Source organism: Emydura macquarii, unplaced genomic scaffold, assembly GCF_026122565.2.
Source record: "Emydura macquarii macquarii isolate MOO-44397 ecotype Brisbane River unplaced genomic scaffold, CSIRO-AGI_Emac_v2 contig_561, whole genome shotgun sequence".
Classification (NCBI taxonomy): domain Eukaryota; kingdom Metazoa; phylum Chordata; order Testudines; family Chelidae; genus Emydura; species Emydura macquarii.
Genome location: NW_027130698.1, coordinates 16561773 through 16580236, shown reverse-complemented (window position 1 = coordinate 16580236; position 18464 = coordinate 16561773). Strand labels below are relative to the sequence as shown.

Genomic DNA, 18464 nt, shown 5'->3' with positions numbered 1-18464 from the left:
CCTAATAGATCTAAACCTCTGCTCCCTGCCCCATCGTCTCATCCATGCATCGAGACCCTGCCGTTCTGCCTGTCCAACTGGCCCTGCGTGTGGAACTGGAAGCATTTCAGAGAATCCTACCATGGAGGTCCTGGACTTCAGTCTCTTACCGAGCAGCCTAAATTTGGCTCCCCCATAGAAACCCAGCTATCTATGTTTCTAATGATCAAGTCCCTCATTACTATTGCCTGTCTCTTCCTAATAACTAGAGTTCCCTCCCCGGAGAGGTGTCCTCAGTGCAAGAGGATACCAGGACATCGTTTGGAAGGAGGGTCCCAACTACAGGATCGTTTCACTCCGCTCCAGTTTGATGTTCTCCTTCCCTGAGATTTCCATCCTCCTCAACAGAACAGAGGCTGTCAGACCGGGCTGGGACCGTTCTATTGTGTCTCCTCTATCACTGTAACTCCCTGCCTCCCTTAGCTCGCCCAGTTCAGGCACCCTGGTCTCCAAAGCCCGTACTGGTCTCTGGGGGCCAGGAGCTCCTTGTACCGAATGCACACATACACCACCCACCCACTGGGGAGGACCGTGCATGGAAAAGCCCACACGAGTAATTAAGCAAAATGTTAACCTGCTTTCTAATGCACCAAATGTCCTGCACTGCCACGGTGCAGAGCCCACCCCCCACACCTGATGAGAAAGGGGAAGGCGGGCTCTCGGACACAGCGCAAGCAAGAAGCCAGGCTGGCCGCTCTTCAGCCACAGGGGGTCTGGGAGTAGCACACTCCGAGACCACAACGCTGCCCTTTCCCGCATCCTTTCTGTGCCACGGTCAAGGCTGGCGGAGCCAGTCACCCGACACAGGCAGCGATCCAACCATTTTCAGCCTCCTGGAGAGCCAAAAGCAACCCCAGCTCCTCAAAGACACAGCTGCCAGGACACCTGGTTCACCTGAAACCCTGCTCTGGTGGCCCCCGCTCCAATTCCCACTGGAGAAGAGTCCACCATGCCACAATTGACACTCACTTGCTTCCTTGAAGGGGGTCTGAAAGGCCAAGCAGTGGGCAGACCTTGGCGAATAAGTGATCCAGGTGTCGTCCCCGGATCACAGTTGAGGCACACGGGCAAGGGGACGACCTGGGGGGACTTGCACTTCTGCTGCTTGCCTTACTACCCGTCACTCCCCCATTAAGTAGAAGGCTCCTGACACCCTTAGGCAGGGGGCTTCGCCCAGCCCAAACGGCTTTACATGAGCGTCCAAGCAGCCAGAGCCGTAACCCCACTGTCACGGGACACCAAAGCGGGGCTCACCTTCGCTGGAAGGCGGGCTTGAGGCATCACACTCCGCAGACGCGTCGGGGTCTGAAGCCGCTCCCTCTCTCTCGGACTGGCTGCTCTCCTCTGCTGGGGCGTCTTCTCCTTCCTCCATCTCTCCAAAGGAACCTTCAAAACACAAAGAGGAGTTGGACAGTGAAGTTACCAGAAAGCAGAGCCCTTGAGCCATGCAGGGGCCTGTCACGGAGCAAGGCCCGGTTAGCAATTCTCCATCAGGAGGGTTCCCACCCTACCTTCGTTGGTGAGGACAGATTGGAAGCCACCTGCCCCAAACCGAAGTACCCACAGCAGTGGAGCCCTCCCCTCACGGGGCCTTTCGTGTTACAAGGTTGACCAAGTGCCTGGTGCTCTTCAGGGATTTGAAAGCCAAGCCAGCCACCCCACAAGAAGTGTTTCCTCCCTAAGGTTCACCACCTCTTCCACTGCCCGGGAAAGAGACAGACACACTGATTTCTGGGTCCTCTCCTTCCTGCTAGGAGCATAAGGAAGATGCTCCAGTGACATGCCATGCTCCAGATGTTAGACACGGCCCCCCCCCCCTCCTCTTTTCCCCCAGCCTCCTGGACAGATGGAATGGGTTCTTCCAAGAACCCTACCCATGAGAGCATGGATTTTAAAGCCACATGTACTCGAATTGTAGAGAACATCCTGCCACACTAGCAATGTGTCCTCTCTGTGAACGGTTCACTACGGGGGGGGGGGGGGGGGGAGATGGGGGGGACCCGAGTGCCATGGTGGATTTTGGCTGGGGGAGAAGGAGAGGGGTTCATAGCCATTATTGTCGTAAGCCAAAAAAAAGAACCAATGCTTCGCTCAGCTGTATTTGCAAGAGGAGTTCAGTGGCTGAGACGTGCTACCCGGGCGGACTCCAGTGGTTTCCAGGCTCCACGCCGCCAGCACTGAAAAAAGCATCAGCAACACTCACTCATAGGCAGCGTCCACAAGCCGCCCCCAAAAGAAGGATCGATCGGAAATGAAGAACAATGCCCATGGTAGAGCCGTGTTGGGTCTCCAGTGCCCAATGCATTGACCAGCTGCGGTGAAGCCCATTTCCTTCACCGAAATAATGAAGGCACCTGGGGACAGATCAGCCCCAGGGGTGCCCCTCCAGAGCCTTCTCCCCGGTCGCAGCTAGCAGGCTCAGCCCGCGCCATCAAACACAAAGCCAGGCTAGTTTTATTGCCGCTTTTATAAGTTCCAACAGCAGCCATGGTCACCGCTTATTGAAGGAAATATATTAACAGCGAGAAATAACTCTGCGCCTTATAAGTGGTGCTCTCCAGACAGGCAACCGGCTCAGAGGAGAGTCATCTGGATGGCTCAGAGCTGGGAGAGGGGTCTGAAAGAAACCAATAAGGCAGGCAAGGAAGAGGGGCTGAGGTCCTGGCTGGATAGTTCCTTCTATATTCAACTCCCAATAACATTGCTTGTTCGAACCTATCGGCTCACGGAGGCGGAGATCTGTTATCTCGGGAGGGATGTGTGTGTTTTCCTCCCTACCTGGTGGGACAGAAAGAAGAGAAGTCCCTCCTCCCCACCCCAGCCCCACACATCCAGAGTTAGAAGTCCAAGGGTAACCTGTCTTCACCTGGGTGGTTTAACTCCCACCCATCTGGCAAGTGCTTTGGTCTCTCTCTGCTGACAAGGGGCCCCAGCTGCGATGATGTCTCCTGCTACATTAAGGTGTGCAGGGAACTGGGCTGAAACTCTCTCCGCTTGTTTCACAGACTGCAACAAGTCAGCCCGCCCAACCACGAGACAGCGCGAACTCCAGCCACGGCTCCTCCCGCAGCTGGGCACCAGGCGGACCATGACAACGGAACGGGCTTCTCTCGCCACCCCCAAAGCCCTTGTTTCACAATGTCTGCAGAGAAAGGAGCAGCCAGTTTGCCCCGCACGCTGCTGTCCGAGGCCTGGACACCATGGGGAGAAAGACGGGGGCAGAGGAGAGAAAGGATCATTTTGAAATGCCCCATGGGAACTGGGTGTGGCAGGGGTTGACGGGGCGACGTGCCTTCATCTGAATGGCAAGGGCACAGATTACACTAGGCATTACTGACGTGCTTGCAAACAGCTGCTACTAAACACCGTGTATTTCCATAGCACCTTCCTGAGGATCTTAAAAGCCCTTCACAGACGTTAGCGAATTCAGTGCTGAAACATTCCTATGGATCATCCTCATCCCCATTTGACCAATGGCTAAGTCAAGGCAGGGAAAATCTAAGTGACTTGCCCAGGACCCTCCCAGCCAAATCACCGAGAGCTGGGAATGGAGCAAAGGCATCCCAGTTCCCACCCTTTCGCTCTTAATGCTGGATCCTGGCTCTAGTGCGAGTGCTTTTGGGGTGGCTTTCCTTCCCCCGCAACCCCAAACGGATCAAATCATTTCTGGACCGATGCACGAGAAGCTGTTCGAGGTCCACGGCCCAGGTGTGGTCTCTCGGTCCCCATGGTGGACTGTGCCCTGGAAGAGCCTGCGACCTCTGCTCCTGATCTGAGAGGTTGCAGGGTTCTCAGTAGCAATGCCTTCTAGCAGATTAAGAGGTGATGAGAAACTAGATCCAGCCAGAACAACTCTGGCTCCTTAACGAAGGACATCCTCTGCCCTCATTTTCCGTGCAATCAGAATTGAAGACGGGCTGAACCCTGTGGAGCAGAGACGAACATGCCTGGGCCACGTGTAGCAATGCTGCCATCTTGGCAGATGCACTGGGGCTTGAAGAAGGGGACTCCCGAGCGAGAAGGGTGAGCTGCACTAGCTGGAGCTGAAAAACCAAGCTTTCTAGCCAGGGTGGTAATCAACTCCCCTCCTCTGCCCATCGGACACCGAGAGGGGACGTGTAATGTGTGCACACATGCCGAGCTCACCCCAGAACCGGAGAAGGCTTTGCTCTCGCAGCCTCCGGATCTGAGCATGGGTTGCCTCACATTTCTAACGCCAGCCCCACGACGCAGCCACGTGGCTGTGCTACGTAGACAAGCTCCAGCAGGACGACCCCATCATGGATGAGTCAGCCTCCTCTCTAAAACCACACAGGTCACGGCAGACACGCCCACGCTGAGCAGCGGCGACAGGCACGTCGAACTCACGGCAAGTAAAACGCCGCTAGCGCTGGAGAAAGGAATTCCAAATGGGATGCCTGGCCAACTTGTTTGCATGCTGTTACCCAGAATGCTCTTCTCTTACCCAGCGCAGGAGCCGGGGGACCACATGGAGAATTTTAGTTGTGCTAGGGCGGTGGTTTTCCACTTGTGGTCCGCGGACCCCTGGGGATCCGCAGACTATGGCTAAGATTTCCAAAGGGGGGCCACACCTCCCTTCAACATTTTTTTTAGGGGTCTCCCAATGAAAAAAAGTTGAAAACCACTGTGCTATCAAAACCCCTCCCAACACCATGCAGCTGAGAGAGAGAGACTTCCATTGTATTCTCCGGAGGAGCAGAATGAGTCCCATCATACCCAGGAGGGAAGAGGATGCTGCCTGGCAGGGCCTCGGCCCATTAGGTCATTTGTAGACTGGCAAATGGCCCATGGTCCATTGGCACTTGACCAGCCAGTTACCCCACGCTCCAGGACATCAATCGCCTCAGCATGCCGAGGACACGGCAGTCTGTGTGGTGGTTCCCAGTTAAGAAATAAAACCGCAGCCACTTAAAGAAGAGAACCTTGCTTCTAATGACATGGAGCTGCGTAAGGGAATGCTGCCGTGGCAATGAGCTCTCTAGCGCACAGAGAGAGAGAGATCAAACACAAAACACGATCAAACTGATTCCCCGGGAACAGACAATCGCATCCTCCACGCCTAACCGGGCCTGGAACCCCCTGTCTCAAAATATGGCAAACAGCTCCTGCCAAAAAGGGGAAAGTAAAGGGGAATAAAACCGCACAGCGCATTTCTCCAGACCTCAGCCACTCTCTGTGACTCCAGGCATGTCTATTTACAGCGGGAGAACAAAGGGCCCATAATCTATACAAAGCAGACAACAATAAGCGTGAATAAAGAGGCTGCCGGAGAAGGGAAGGCAATTTATTCTAATTCTGCTAATTTCAGTTCCAGCCAATTAAAAAGGCTCTGATAATATTCAGAAACAATTGCTGGCTAACAAATCGGTTCTCTCGCGGTAAATGAAACATTGTTAGGCTAATTTTTTCCTTCACGCTTTCACGGCTCTTGGGCGTCTGATAAAGTTAACCCGATTCTTTCCTCCTTCCCCTCTCTTCCGTCCCCACTTCTGTGGGCAGGAAAGACCAATCCTTTCCAGAGGAGGCCAGATGGGGGCTGGGGGAAAAACAGAGGCTACATGAACACTACAAGTTATGGGCGTGGTTCCCTGGCTTGCCTACACGTGCTCCTGCTAGCTCCTTGAGAGAGCACAAATATAAATAGCCACCTAGCCGCAGTAGCGCGGGTAGGGGCAGCGTAGGTACGGCTGAGCTGCTTTTAGGTGGCTTCATACTTGGCATGGTTCAGCCGCTATCCATGGCTACACTGCTGTTTCCGCCCACCACGCTAGCACAAGTAGGTGCGCATGAGCAGGAGAATCACATCCTTAGCTCGCAGCACAGACCTGGACACTCACATCCCTAGCTTGTAGTATGTACAGACAGACAGACAGACAGACACAATAAAAGGCAGGAATCCCATTTGGAGAGTCATCGCCCGCCTAGCTGGACTGTCCCTCCGTGTTTTTACAGCCCCTATTGCAATGCGGCCCCGATCGTGACCTGGGTCTCCGAGTGTTACCATAATACAAAATAATATTAATCCAGCCTGACGGAACAGGAAATCTATTGAGACAGGGGCGTCCCTGAACCCCTCTTACCAGATGGATTCTAAGGGCTCTTTCACCCCCTATTCTGAATCAGGCTCATTAAACAGAATCCTGACGAGAGGCAAAATCTGAATGGCTCGTTAGAGCGATAAAAGGGACAGGACCCCTTCCACCGCTAGGCCCCAGATGAAGATTAGGCGTCCAGCCAATTTACCAGGAGATGGACGTCAACATCATAAGGGGCATTTCAACCACTGCTAGGCCCTGGCTAGAGAGAGACCCCCAAAATCAGAGTGAGCCATGGAACATCCCCAGCCGGCTCCAGCGGGCAGCAGGGAGACAGGCTGTAGCATCACTGCATGCACCGTGTATGTTCTGAGAACAAACGGATTTCGGTCCAGGGATGTCAATTTGGCACCTCTCGGCACTACATTGACTCTTACAAAGGAAGGGGGTGGTGGCCCCGCCATGTGCTGGGCTTGTTGAACTTTAGGTCCGTCTCTCTCCCCCCCACACGAGATCCTCTTCCAGTGGAAAAGGTGCTTCTCGCATACCAAAACACCAAGCCACTTTGGACTGGTGGCAAGCATCCAACAGTTCAAATCTGGTACGGGGGGACCACGGATCACAGCAGCTATTCTGGGAAGCCTTGCACTTTAACGGCTGGGGCTAGCCACACCAAATGCAATGGGTCCCTCAGCTACGGGTCCCTGTGCCATGCCAAGACACAACTGCATTTTAGGGAGAGAAAAGTTATCCACTCAGGATCCAGGGGTCCAGTCCAGGGGCCTACGTATCCAAAAATCGTTTGCACAGGTGTTCAAGGAAAATTGTGCCTCCCAGTCTCTGCTGTACCCAGGAGAAAGTGCAGGTCCAGGCAGAGACAGGGGCAGAAGCTAAAATATTTTTGCGTCTCCATCAACGATGCTTAAAGGTGCCGCCACCGCCACCACCACAACCCCACGTTCTTGGCGTACAAGGTCAAGCTATCGCGCCCACTCTGGCTTGCAGACATGCCCTCCAACATCCCCTCGCACCCCCACACCACCTTGCAACTTTGCACCCCTCGCACTGGCTGCCACGTGCCAGCAGCAGCAATGTTCCCAGCCGTGCGGGTTAAATGAGCTCCTGGATATTTAAAAAAAAAAAAAAAGACGAAGCAGTGAGTGGAGCGTCATTTCTCTGGGATTGCTGGAAGCCTCGTACAGTTATCACCTCACGCAGACTCCCTCAGCTTGCCTGATCTGTCTATTCTTCATTAAGCAAATACGCTGAAATGGAAATGAAAACATAATAGCTATTTGATTTTCGGCGAGATATTTTGCATATTGGTTCAGTGCTGATAGTGGAATTTCATCAACTCCCTTTTTTCATGCTTTAAAACTGAATTACTGAGGCTGGCTTTACAGAGAGGTGATGAGCCAAAAAACGCTCCGTTCCAAGATACTCCGCTTAGACGATTAACTATTCTCCCTCCCTCTTCTCTCTCTCTCTCTCTCTTTTTTTTTTTTTTGATAACAAGGAAGGATTTCTTTTTAAAATTACAGCGATTGTAAAAACTTGCATTAATCTGAGATGATGTGACAAAGTTAACCCTGTAAAGGCCGGTCCTGGATGAGATCAATGTCTGGCGTGGCTGGTGGTAGGAAGAAGGGATAGAAAATTTTTGCTTGGCTGGCCGGGAGGGGGTAGTTGAAAGTTCCAGAAAACGGCATATCCTACAGAACAAGCCCATCATATCTCAGGATGCAAGGGGCAGAATAATAAGACTGGTCATAGGCAGGACTTGGGAAAAACCTATTAGCCCAATTTCCTGCACTGCCCCGTCACCCCCGCCCGAGCCATACCCCCTCCTGTAATTTAAAGGACTATAACAATTGTGTGTTGTTCACCATAGCCATCTACCATCAACCCTATACTCAATCGATTGTAGGCAGTGTAGCTTATTACCTCTCTTTTGTTGTTTTACCTGCTTTCCTTTCCTGGCTTTGCCCCACTTTTCCCATACCTTTCTTTGCTATCACAAAACATGGTGCATTCTTTCCCTCCATGACTCTGGGTGTCTATTTCCTCTTTTCTCTCTCTCTCATGCACCCCCCCCCCCCCCCACACACACACGTTACTTTCTTCCCAATAATTTTGGTCTTTCCCTTCTCTTTTCCAAAAAAATATTTACACTTGCTTTCCCCCCACCCTCCCACCACACTTGCCTTTCCTTTAACTTATCCCATCCTTGTGCCATAGGATCTGTAATTACCAGACACCTCATAGCCACAATATTAAACTAAGGCAAGAGGCTTCCCCATCCAGGGGCAAGGCCTACAAAAGCCACCTGCCTCTCCACAGCTATTGGAGAAGTGGGAGGACTGTGGGAGGAAGTAGGAGGGGTGCTGGGATACCCATCAGGTACATCGATCCTGCTCAGGGCCTCCAACTCTGTCCCTCCATCTGCTTCCTAACTGCTGTTGTGGTGCAGTGGTCCTGGCTGTTTTGCCCTTTTTTGGGTCCCCATCCCCCAGAAGGCAACTCCAGATCATGGTTGTCTGTCAGCTCTTTTCAGTGCTGCAAGTGTGAAACTGACCCGGCTTGTCAATTTCACTCCGATGGGCTCCCTGGGTAGCAGCAATGAAAAGGATTAGTTGGGTTTTGTTCTGCAGCGGCTTAGATCTCTGATCAGCAGTGGCAGCACCAGCGTGCAGCGTTCCAGACCTGAACCGACTCATCAAACCATGAGGATTAGAAACTAATATTTTTAGCTAAAGCTAAAGACTAGTCTACCAGGGGAAGTTATACTGGTATTAGCCACCCTGTGACTTTATATGGTATAATTATTAGTTCAACTCCCCATGCGGATACTTATACTGATATCAGAGGGCATTTGGCGGGGGGGAAGGGGTTAGTTTGTGTCTATTTGGAAGGGGCTATACCAGTATAATTAGATCAACTTACTGGTATAGTTGGTAAGAGACTATCCCAGGTAAGCAAGCCCTGAGATTCTGTACAGTCAAATAGCCCTTCCAACCCATTCTGGCCAAGCTGGGTTTTTTCCCCCAAGCCCTAGCAACAGATCTTGTCCACCCTCTTTTATGTGAGCCCCAGATGTTGACTAAGTTGCCACCAATTCTCACCTTGCAGCGAAAGCTAGTCGCCTACCCAGAGCGGTATTTGCAGGAGAATTTGTGCAGGAGAATTTTACTTTTAAGGGCAACACCGCACCATTTCTTCCCCACCCACCCAAAGCAAAACCCCAACCTGCGGGAAGAACTTAGCAAAGAGAGGTCTCCCCTGCCTCGTCTCTTCTCAGAAGGTCTTTACCATGGGCAGTCTCCCACACATTTGGGAGCTGATAATTAAGATGCTCTACCCCACTTCTACAAATAAGGGCTTTTGTGCTGATATTCCCAAGAGTGTTGCACACAGGTGACCTAAGTTTTGACCCACACCCATTTCCCCACTGGATTCCAGGCGCTCCAATCACCCATTGGATTAGTTGGTGTGGGACCTCACAAATTGTGGCTTGGATACAGGCTCTCACTGTTGTCGTGAAGAGGGGCCACATCGGAAAGCTGCTAAGCCCTGGCTCTTTATTTGCCAGCCTTGATCACAGAAAGTGAATGTCTCCCACACACAGGTCAGCACCCACCAACTCCAACCCCTACTATTACATCTGTAGCCTCGGTCAAGTCGCTTCTCTTTGAGCCTCAGTTTCCCAGTCTGTGAGATTGGGATAATACCCACTGCCTGACAGTGGGGTTGGGCGGGGCTAACAGTGGAGGAGAGGCCTGGATCAGAATGAGAGCTCAGACACAAGACTCCTTTGTATCCGTGCATTGGGGAGAAGTGTGGTGTTACCCAGACCAGAGATTCAGGCGTACATCTACACACCCATCAATTCCAGAAGAACTAGTGATTTTGGGATCTCATTTGTCTGGGAGGGGGAGGGAGGTTGTGCCAATTTGAGACACCTGAAAGGAGCCAGTTTTCTAGAAAGCACTTAGCACCCACTTTCCGGGAGAAAAAAAAAAATCAGACCCCTTTTTAGGTGTCTCAAATTGGGAACCCAACAACTGAGGTGCCCAAAGTCACTAGCGGCTTCTGAAAATCTTGGCCTGTGTGTCAACCCTCCCGCTACAGGTAGCAAAATGGTCTCTGCATGGGCTGCAGCTGGGATAATTCCACCTGCACTCCCCATGTCTTAGACATCCCCCCATGCTCACACCCCCCCCAGAACAGCAAGATTCCTGCTGGCACCTGCAACTCCACGGAGCCAGGCTGGCACTAAGCTTTAGAGATCTCCCTTCTCCACTAACACCAGGGGAGGGATGGAGCAGCAGAATTTTTGTTTTACTTTATTTTATTTGGAGACAGAGAGAGAGAGAGAGAGAGAGAGAGAGAGAGAGAGAGTGTGACAAACTAAGCTGTGTGGGCTGTCAATCATCCCTTTCAGGATCAGGACAGCAGAGATAATCTCCTGACGAGTCCTTGAAATGGCCACTTTGAGGAGGACGACAGGTTCATATTTTGCACATCCGTCTCCCCACGGAGCCTAATTACTACCTATGAAGGCCACTCGTTCATTACTGGAGGATTAGAGCAGGGGGTGGATAAAGATAGTTAGCAGCTCCCAGCGCATGACGAGAAACAGCCCGGCTGAGCTTTGAAAGGGAAAAATGGCACATTCAGCAGATTCAAGATGCTGCCTCCTGCCTTCCCATGAATGCAAAGATACAGGACCACTTCCGTCCCACTTACCCCGCACAGCCCTCCCGCTCCAGAGGACAGTTCAAAACTGCCCTCCCAGTTTCTGACCCCTTCTGCAACCTTGCCACACTCTGCCTCCTGACCCAACAGCTTTGTTTGACAGAACATTTCTCCCACCAAGGGTATGCCCCACAAGAACACTTTGCAGAGAAGTTGTAAGATGCCTGAGAGAGGAGGAGGGGTTGTTAAAGATTCTGGGCCTGTGGCCTCCCTCCAATCTGTGGAATTCACACCTCAGCTGTAGCGCAGATTCTCACGCTTCCATTAAAGACCAATAGAAAGGTGTCTAGCCCCACCTCGGTGACAAAGAAAAATCTTTAAAACATAAACCAAGTGCAAATACACATAGCAACCTCTGCCTGAATCTGCAGACAGCAGAGCCTCTCGGGAAACGTGAACAACCACAAAAAAAGTTATTTGCCAACATGTTCTTGTTTTCCAGCCCTAGCAAACAGCCTGAAAATGAAACGGATGGGGAGGAAGGATGGTCTAGGAGTAAAGGCACAGGACTGAAGAGACCCAGGATGAGTCCCTGGCCTAGTGACAGATTTCCTGTGCTGATTGCAGGCAAGTTGCTTCATTTCATCCTAGGGATATTTAGCACATCCGTCACCCCACAAGTCTAATTACTACCTAGGAAGGTCACTGGTTCATTACCAGAAGATTAGAGCAGGGGAGTAGATGTGGGGGAGGGTTGTTTCTCCATACCTCATGTGGGCACTGAAGGTAAATCCATTTAAATAAGCGTAATATTGTGTAGCGATAGTTTAGCCACCCCACCCTTTGCCATACTAAGTCCTTTGATACCAGACTGCAGTTTGTACACAAGGTACTACGCAAAATGAAGTGCTTTCCTGTGAACACAGTCCTACCACCAAAAGACATGCTGACAGAGACCGATGAAATATTCATATGCAGGAAGCAAAGAGGGTGTGTATCAGCAAAATTGTCATTAGGCAGGTAATTATTTGATCATTTCACTCCAATTAAACTTCTTTCAGCATCTGAACAATAAACCTTTTCTTGATCCTTCTCATTTATCCAGCCAATTAAAAAAAAAAAAAAAAAAGTTTGTTTCCAGGCTGCCAAGAGAGAGACCCTGACTATCCGAAAGCAGGCATGCAGACAAGAGCTAAGCGATAAGAGGCCTTGATAACAGATAGAAAATAGCAACAGATTCAGACTTTCCCACCGGCTTGGAAACCAGGGGAGGAGGCGATTCCACAGGGCAAATGACACGCTGTTCTCCGGCCGTGCGCCCTCTCACTGGAGGGGGAGTGGGGGTGGGGAGACCAATGAGGACACAAACAGGCTCATGTCTTCAGCTAAGAGATGTTTGATTCTCCAGGACAGCTCAGCTCTGCCACAGGGTAGGGAACAACAAGGGCCAGGGAAGGGGCCCAACACAGCGTTGCTAAGCCCATGTCTTTAAAAATAAAAAAAATCCACGTTTGCCTTCCTCCCCGCAAAAACAATTAGATTGGTTTATAAAAAACGATGACATTTTCAGTCTGGGCGTCTCGTTCCCTGTCTTGAGACCCCTATTTTCAAGCTCCTCTTCTGCAGCCATGAGGGCTAGAAACATGCTTTCTTCTCCAAATGAAAGGAGAGGTTTTCACGCAGTCAAAGGACTCCAGGAGCCGAGGCACTGAGAAAAAAAACCACCCACTCTCACAGCTCAGGAGAGCTGGTGACGCAGACCCCATAGAAAGGTTTCGCTGGTTTAAAGAGGGTCTGGACAGCTTTAAATGCAACACACGTAGATGCTGAATGCAACATTGTAGGGTGCGCACATGTATGAGTGAGACAGACTGGCCTGCCATGGACTTCCGGGTGAGCCAGAAGTGGTTCTAAGTTAGCAGAGAAATGGGGATGAATCGTTCCTTCCATATACATCATACTCCTCTTTCCCCACCTCCTCCCCAACACACACAAGGAGCTTGGCATCATTTTTTTGGTGCTAGTTGTACAGGCCTACCCCCTCTGTGAGGCAGCGTGGTGCAGTGGTTTGGGTGGCCTGAAATCCTATTCCTACCTTAAGCAACAATTTGCTGTGACCGTAGGCAAGTTATTTCCCCTCACCCTCCCTCTTTGGCCTATCACATCTGTTCCGACAGGGCCAGAGACAGCACCTAGGTGCTGTACAGAGAAGGAGAAGGGACAACCGGAACACAAACGCCACTGAAGCAGTCTATTGAGTTCTGCCTGTCAGCTCTGATCAGTCCCTTAGTAGCCCCACTGCCCCCCCCCCAGCTGCACGCCTCCCAGCCCTTGATCCACCAAGAGCACAGGCGCTTGCTGCTGGCGTCTGCTGCTTCCTCTCCCACCTAACAGGAGGAGCAGAGCTGCAAGGAACGCAGACCGGAGAACGTAGCTGGAGCCCTTCCCCGTGCTCCCATCCTTGGCAATGCCTGTTTGGGTAAGGAACGCGGGGGGGCTTGTACTGCAAGAACTTGCAGCCTGCTCCAGGAGGACACTTTGAACACAAATACAGCTCCGCCGCGAGACACAGATAGCCGGAGGAGATAGGCACCCCCCTAATAGCTAGATAAGCCCCCCTCGCCATGGAGAACTCCTGCTCTGCTGAAGGCAGTCGAGGTCATTCCCACCAGAGAGCACACACCTTGGCAAACCAGATGCTTGGACCGACTCCCCATGCAAGCCCAGGGCACTTCCAGCCCCACAGAATGCCCAGTAGGCAACAGAACCACCAGACCAGCAGCTGGGCATGCACCAGGCAAGCCAGGCTATGGTTTCAGAGGGCTCCTAAAGACACCGGAAGAGTTCAGGGGTCCCTGCCTCTGCAACCTAAAAGCATGCATTTGCTTAGGTGAGTGAGATGCACTAGCCCAGTATCTGGGTCTCTGGTACCATGGCTGAGGAGGACGGGTCTGGAGAACAGAGCAGTTTTGTTGTGACTTGTGAAGTAAATGGCACCCAGTTGGGTGGGAATCCTGGTCCTGCTCATGCAGGCCATAAGCTCCCAATGAAATCAATACAGGCATTCTGCCCCTGTGGCTGTGTCTACACAGTGAAAGCTGTGCGCGGGCTTGCCTATCTGAGTTAGACCGAATCCAGATCGCGCAAGGTAACAATCGCAGTGAAGACAAGCCAGCATGGACTAGCAAGCAGAGTAAACAGCCAGCATCCATGTCACCAGCACTGCTACTGTTTACCACACTAGCTGGATTCAAGCCAGTCCAAGCACAGCTTTTCCTGTGTAGATAAACCCTTAGAGGACTTCTGGATTTGGCCAGACACCCCAGTTCAGAGCAGGTTTTAATAAATCCTCCCCACCCACAATAGCTACATTTGGGGACTAATTTAAGTCATCAGCATCCTTCTCCCAAAACTAAGGTCTCCCATTAGCTGGCCTGCCTCCTACCCCCAGCAGGAAGCATCTTCCCATGGCAAACCAGTACAGAGGTAAATAGGATGCATCGCTCCAGCCGGGGGACCTTTAACGGCAAGAGCATTGGAATGCTGATCTGCCCAGTGTGGAAAGCACACATAGGAAAGCCAAGCCAGGCTGGGAAAGGCAAAGCACTTCAGCAAATAAAATAAAAAAATAAAAAGTTAGAGGGGGAAGATGCTAAAAAGAGGCACAGGGTTGGTTTCCAAGCCTTGTGAGAACCATCTCCACCTCCCACCATCATCTCTCAAACCCTTCCCAAATCAGGGCTGCTGTTACCCCAGAGATACATCCCTCCCACACAAACAAACACACACACACACAACCCTCCCAACTTAGATCAGGTGTCCATTCCATCGGGCCAGAAGTCTTAGCTATTATTAGATGGAGGCTCTGATGCTTTATTAGGAATTTGTTGGCATCTTTTGGGAAAGAGGGACCAGCTTTACACTTTCAGCAATGGGAATGTTTGATCAGGTCCCTGTTCGTTCAGATCACAGCCACTGGATGACTTCCAAAGCTATGATTCAGCAATGCTTGAGGGGGCGGGAGGGGGAACAGAAGAGGTACACGGCAGGACATGCAATTCTTCCTGGTTATTTCTTCTCCCATGACTTTTACCTTCCCTCTGCAGGGGACAGCACAGAGTCTGAGGAGACCCTTCGCAAGCCCGGCCCAGCACTCACAGAGAGAGAAGGTTGCCGCACACATGGCATCTGCCTGAAGCCAGCCCAGATTCCTCGAGCAGGCCATTCCTGGAGAGCTTTACGTGGGCAGGCAGTGCTGGGTGCTGAGTAAACTTGACCCTGAGGGGAGGAGGAGGAGTGACCGTGCTGGAATGAGAGGGCCACGCACAAGGAGCTGGGGGTGAAGCCAGGTTCCCCTGCAAAGTCAGCGAACTGGATAGAAAGCAGAGAATGGCTCTTTGTCTCTGCAGCGTCCTTCCATTCCTTATCCAGATACTGACCCTGAATTCATCTTCAAATTCAAAAGAACTATATAGAATGGAGCTGGGATTCAGCAGACGGATGCTTCCTGCCAGGCCCCGGGAGCTTGAATAGACTCACCCAGCTTGTAAAACCTGGCCACCATGTCCATCAATCACTTTGCAATTAAGAAGTGGGGAGACTAATTATCAGCTGGGCTTGAAAACACTCCCACCTCCAGGAGCGCCCATGCAGGCAGAAGCCTCTCTCCCTCTACCACAGTTCTCCACCGGCCTCTCCCTCCAGCCAAAGAGAGAGTTCCTTGCCCTAACCCAGAGCCTTCCTGCTCCGTGCCAACCTGACCTGAAATTCAGCTAACGGAGCAGCGACAAGCCACGGAGGAAGCTGCCCTCCCCGAATGAGGGACAGGCTTTTGCCTCCCATTCCCTGCCAGAGCCAGCTTGCTGCCATCTTCCTATTCTCTCTCCACCGTACCCAATGGACCAGGCTCAGAAGCACCCAAGACGAAAGCTTCCCCACCTGCACATGACAGATGAGTCACTACAGATATAACAGGTTTGGCCAACCAACCAGGCTCCTTCATTTTCCCGGCTCCTCACCTCGTTAGGGTCCCTCCCTTAGGAGTTGCGCGCACACACACATACACACACTGCAGCAGAAGGCCAAGAGGAAGGATGGTCCAGGGGTTCAGGCATATACTTTGGACACCTGGGATCAATTCCTGGCTCCGCCCCGATGTCCTTTGTGACCATGGGCAAGTTACTTAGCTTCTCTGTGCCTCAGTTCCCCATCTGTACAATGGGGTTAATAGCAGTGCCCTAGCGCAGGGGGGTGTTGTGAGGTGCTTGGATGCTATGGTAATGGGGGCCAGATACGTGCCTAAGGTGGGTGCACACTCTCCACCCTACCACCGCCGGAGAGAACCCACGACTCTGCCATCTCAGAGTCCCAATAGACACAAACAAAGTGCAGGAGCCTCACTGAGATTTCTGCTGCGATCTGCCATTGCCAGAGCCACCTACAGGACAGTCACGCGTGCCATAGCCAGTGTTAACAGATCACCTCTTTAAACCAGGGAGGTGCTGAGAAAGGAAGCCATTACTGGCAGCAGGCAGTGGGGAAGCCATAGCACCGCAGCCGGGGCAACCACTGCTCTCCGTCTCCGCAGCAGCTTGAAGAAAGACTTTAGCGCCCTCCCTTTGTATTAGTTTTTACTTCCCTCCCAGCCCCTTTTCTTAGGCCTGGGCTACACACGGTTGACATAGCTATGGTGCGTGGGGATGTCCCCGCTGTAGACACAGCCTGGTCAGTGGAAGAACATATCCGCCAACCTAACTACCGACGGAAAAACAACCCCGTTCCGTCGCTCTAGGCTGCGTCCACACGACGGGGTTATACTGGCAGGAACTGCGGCGCTGTTGCTATAGTGCCAGTAGTGTAGATGTGGCCGTAGCGAAAGAGACAGAGAAGTTGTACAGCCATCGGGGAGCAGTGCTCTTTATAGGCACAAGAACAAAAAAAAAAACAAACCCCAACCTCACCCAAATTAACATCCTCAGAACGTCTAGGGCGAGGGTTAGGGCTACAGGTATTAGAATCCCCAAATTATGGGGTTAACGACCAGCTACCTGCACCGAACATTTACCATCGGCATTTTTTTTGTTAGACTGAAGCCTGCTCTATTATCACCGATGGCCGGCGTAGCTCCAGCCCTCATCACCGCAGTCTCTGGGCAGCTGAGTCGTGGAGACATTTACCCTCAGACGCCCCGGGGAGGCAGAGCAGTGCTGTTATCCCCATTGCACAGAAGGGGAACTGAGGCACAAAGATTACAATGCCCCGCCCACCATCGCACGGAGAGTCTGGGGCTGAACGGTGACCCGAACACAGGCCTTCCCAGTATCAGGCTAGTGCCTTGACACTGGGCTGTTTTCCCTCTCTTATCTGATAGGGTGTTAAATAACTACCACAATCTCCTCCGCGCACAATTCCAGCCAGGCCAATGCTGTGGCCAGCGATGCAGAGGGGCGATGCAGACGCCGCGGAAGGCCGCTCACAGCTTTGTCGGCTGCCGCGCCCCAGTTTAAAGCTCTGAGTGGGGCACGAGGAGAAGCCCTCACCGTCATCTCAGCATCTCAGCGCCTCTTTGATCAGAGACCCCCGCATCGGCTCTTCGGGAGAGGCAGAGCGCCCCACTCTCCAGCTACCTGGGCCCTCCAGCCCGCCATCTGGTTCACCAGGCAAGAAACCAGCTCCTTCGGCAGACAAGAGGTGGCCCAAAGCCATCGAAGGGGGGGGTGGAGACAGCTCGCTCGCCCCTGCAACTCGAGGCATCAGACATCGCACAAGTGGGACCGAGGGAACGGCAGCCATAGACACAAGCAAGCGCGCGATGGCAGCGGCTGGCGTCGGTCTCCTATCTGCTCTAGAAAGGATGGGGGAACTTGCTGATAATTGCGGATACCGCAGAAGGGGATGCTGGGGAGATAATCTGCTAGTATAAAAGAGGAGGGGGTGGATCTCAGCCAGACGCACAGCACAGAGGGAGGAAGCCCCAGAAATCACTCCATTTCCCTGCAGATCAGAAATCCTTTGGCTGAAGTCGGTTCTCCTCCTGCCCGGGATCCGGGGGAGGAGTCGATGAAGCTGAAAAAGGAGCGTCTCCTGCCCGAGGCCCTTGTAAGTTACTTCCCTGTGCTGCGGTGTAAGATTGATGGAAGGCCAGTCACTTTCCAGCAGTGGCTCCGAGGGGCGATGGCCCAAGGTTTCTGCCAGCGCTTCCCGCTCCAGGGCGAACGCCCCCGAGGAACAGAGCGCGGAGCCGGACCCAAACATCAGGGGCGTTCTGCCCCCACGGGCTGGCTTGCAACTTCCCCCACGTCCTTGGGAGGCGCTAAGCAAGTCAGAGGGAGGCCTGGCGTCCTTCCGCCCTTCCAACACCGACACGGGTTTGGAACGAGACAGGAGGGGTTGAGTTTGAAGGGGCCGATTTTGTCTTTTCACCCCTGAGAAGAGGGAGAAGGCGGCCCCCCCGCCCCCCTCCGCTCAGCCCAGTGTCAGCTTTAGACAGAAGCTCTTCTCACATCCATCTGAATATCAGCCCGGTGTGAGCAGCTGATAATGTGTGGGCCAGGCCCGGCCCGTGCTGGAGTGGTACCTATCGCTAATTAGGAGCCCTTCTCTATCACACCGAGATAAACTCGGCCTGACCTTTCCCCACGGTCTCCATGGCAACACGGGTGCCCTCTCCACATT

General features: G+C 52.5%; 1 protein-coding gene across 2 annotated transcripts in view; it reads right to left on the bottom strand.

The window, feature by feature from the left end:
• Positions 1-18464, bottom strand: part of ZFPM1 (zinc finger protein, FOG family member 1) — a 112422-nt gene that overhangs the window by 66742 nt on the left and 27216 nt on the right. For both annotated transcript variants that reach the window (XM_067540220.1, XM_067540222.1), the window contains exon 2: positions 1294-1425. In XM_067540220.1, coding sequence (XP_067396321.1) covers positions 1294-1425 — 132 coding nt within the window. The remainder of the gene's footprint in view (positions 1-1293; positions 1426-18464) is intronic.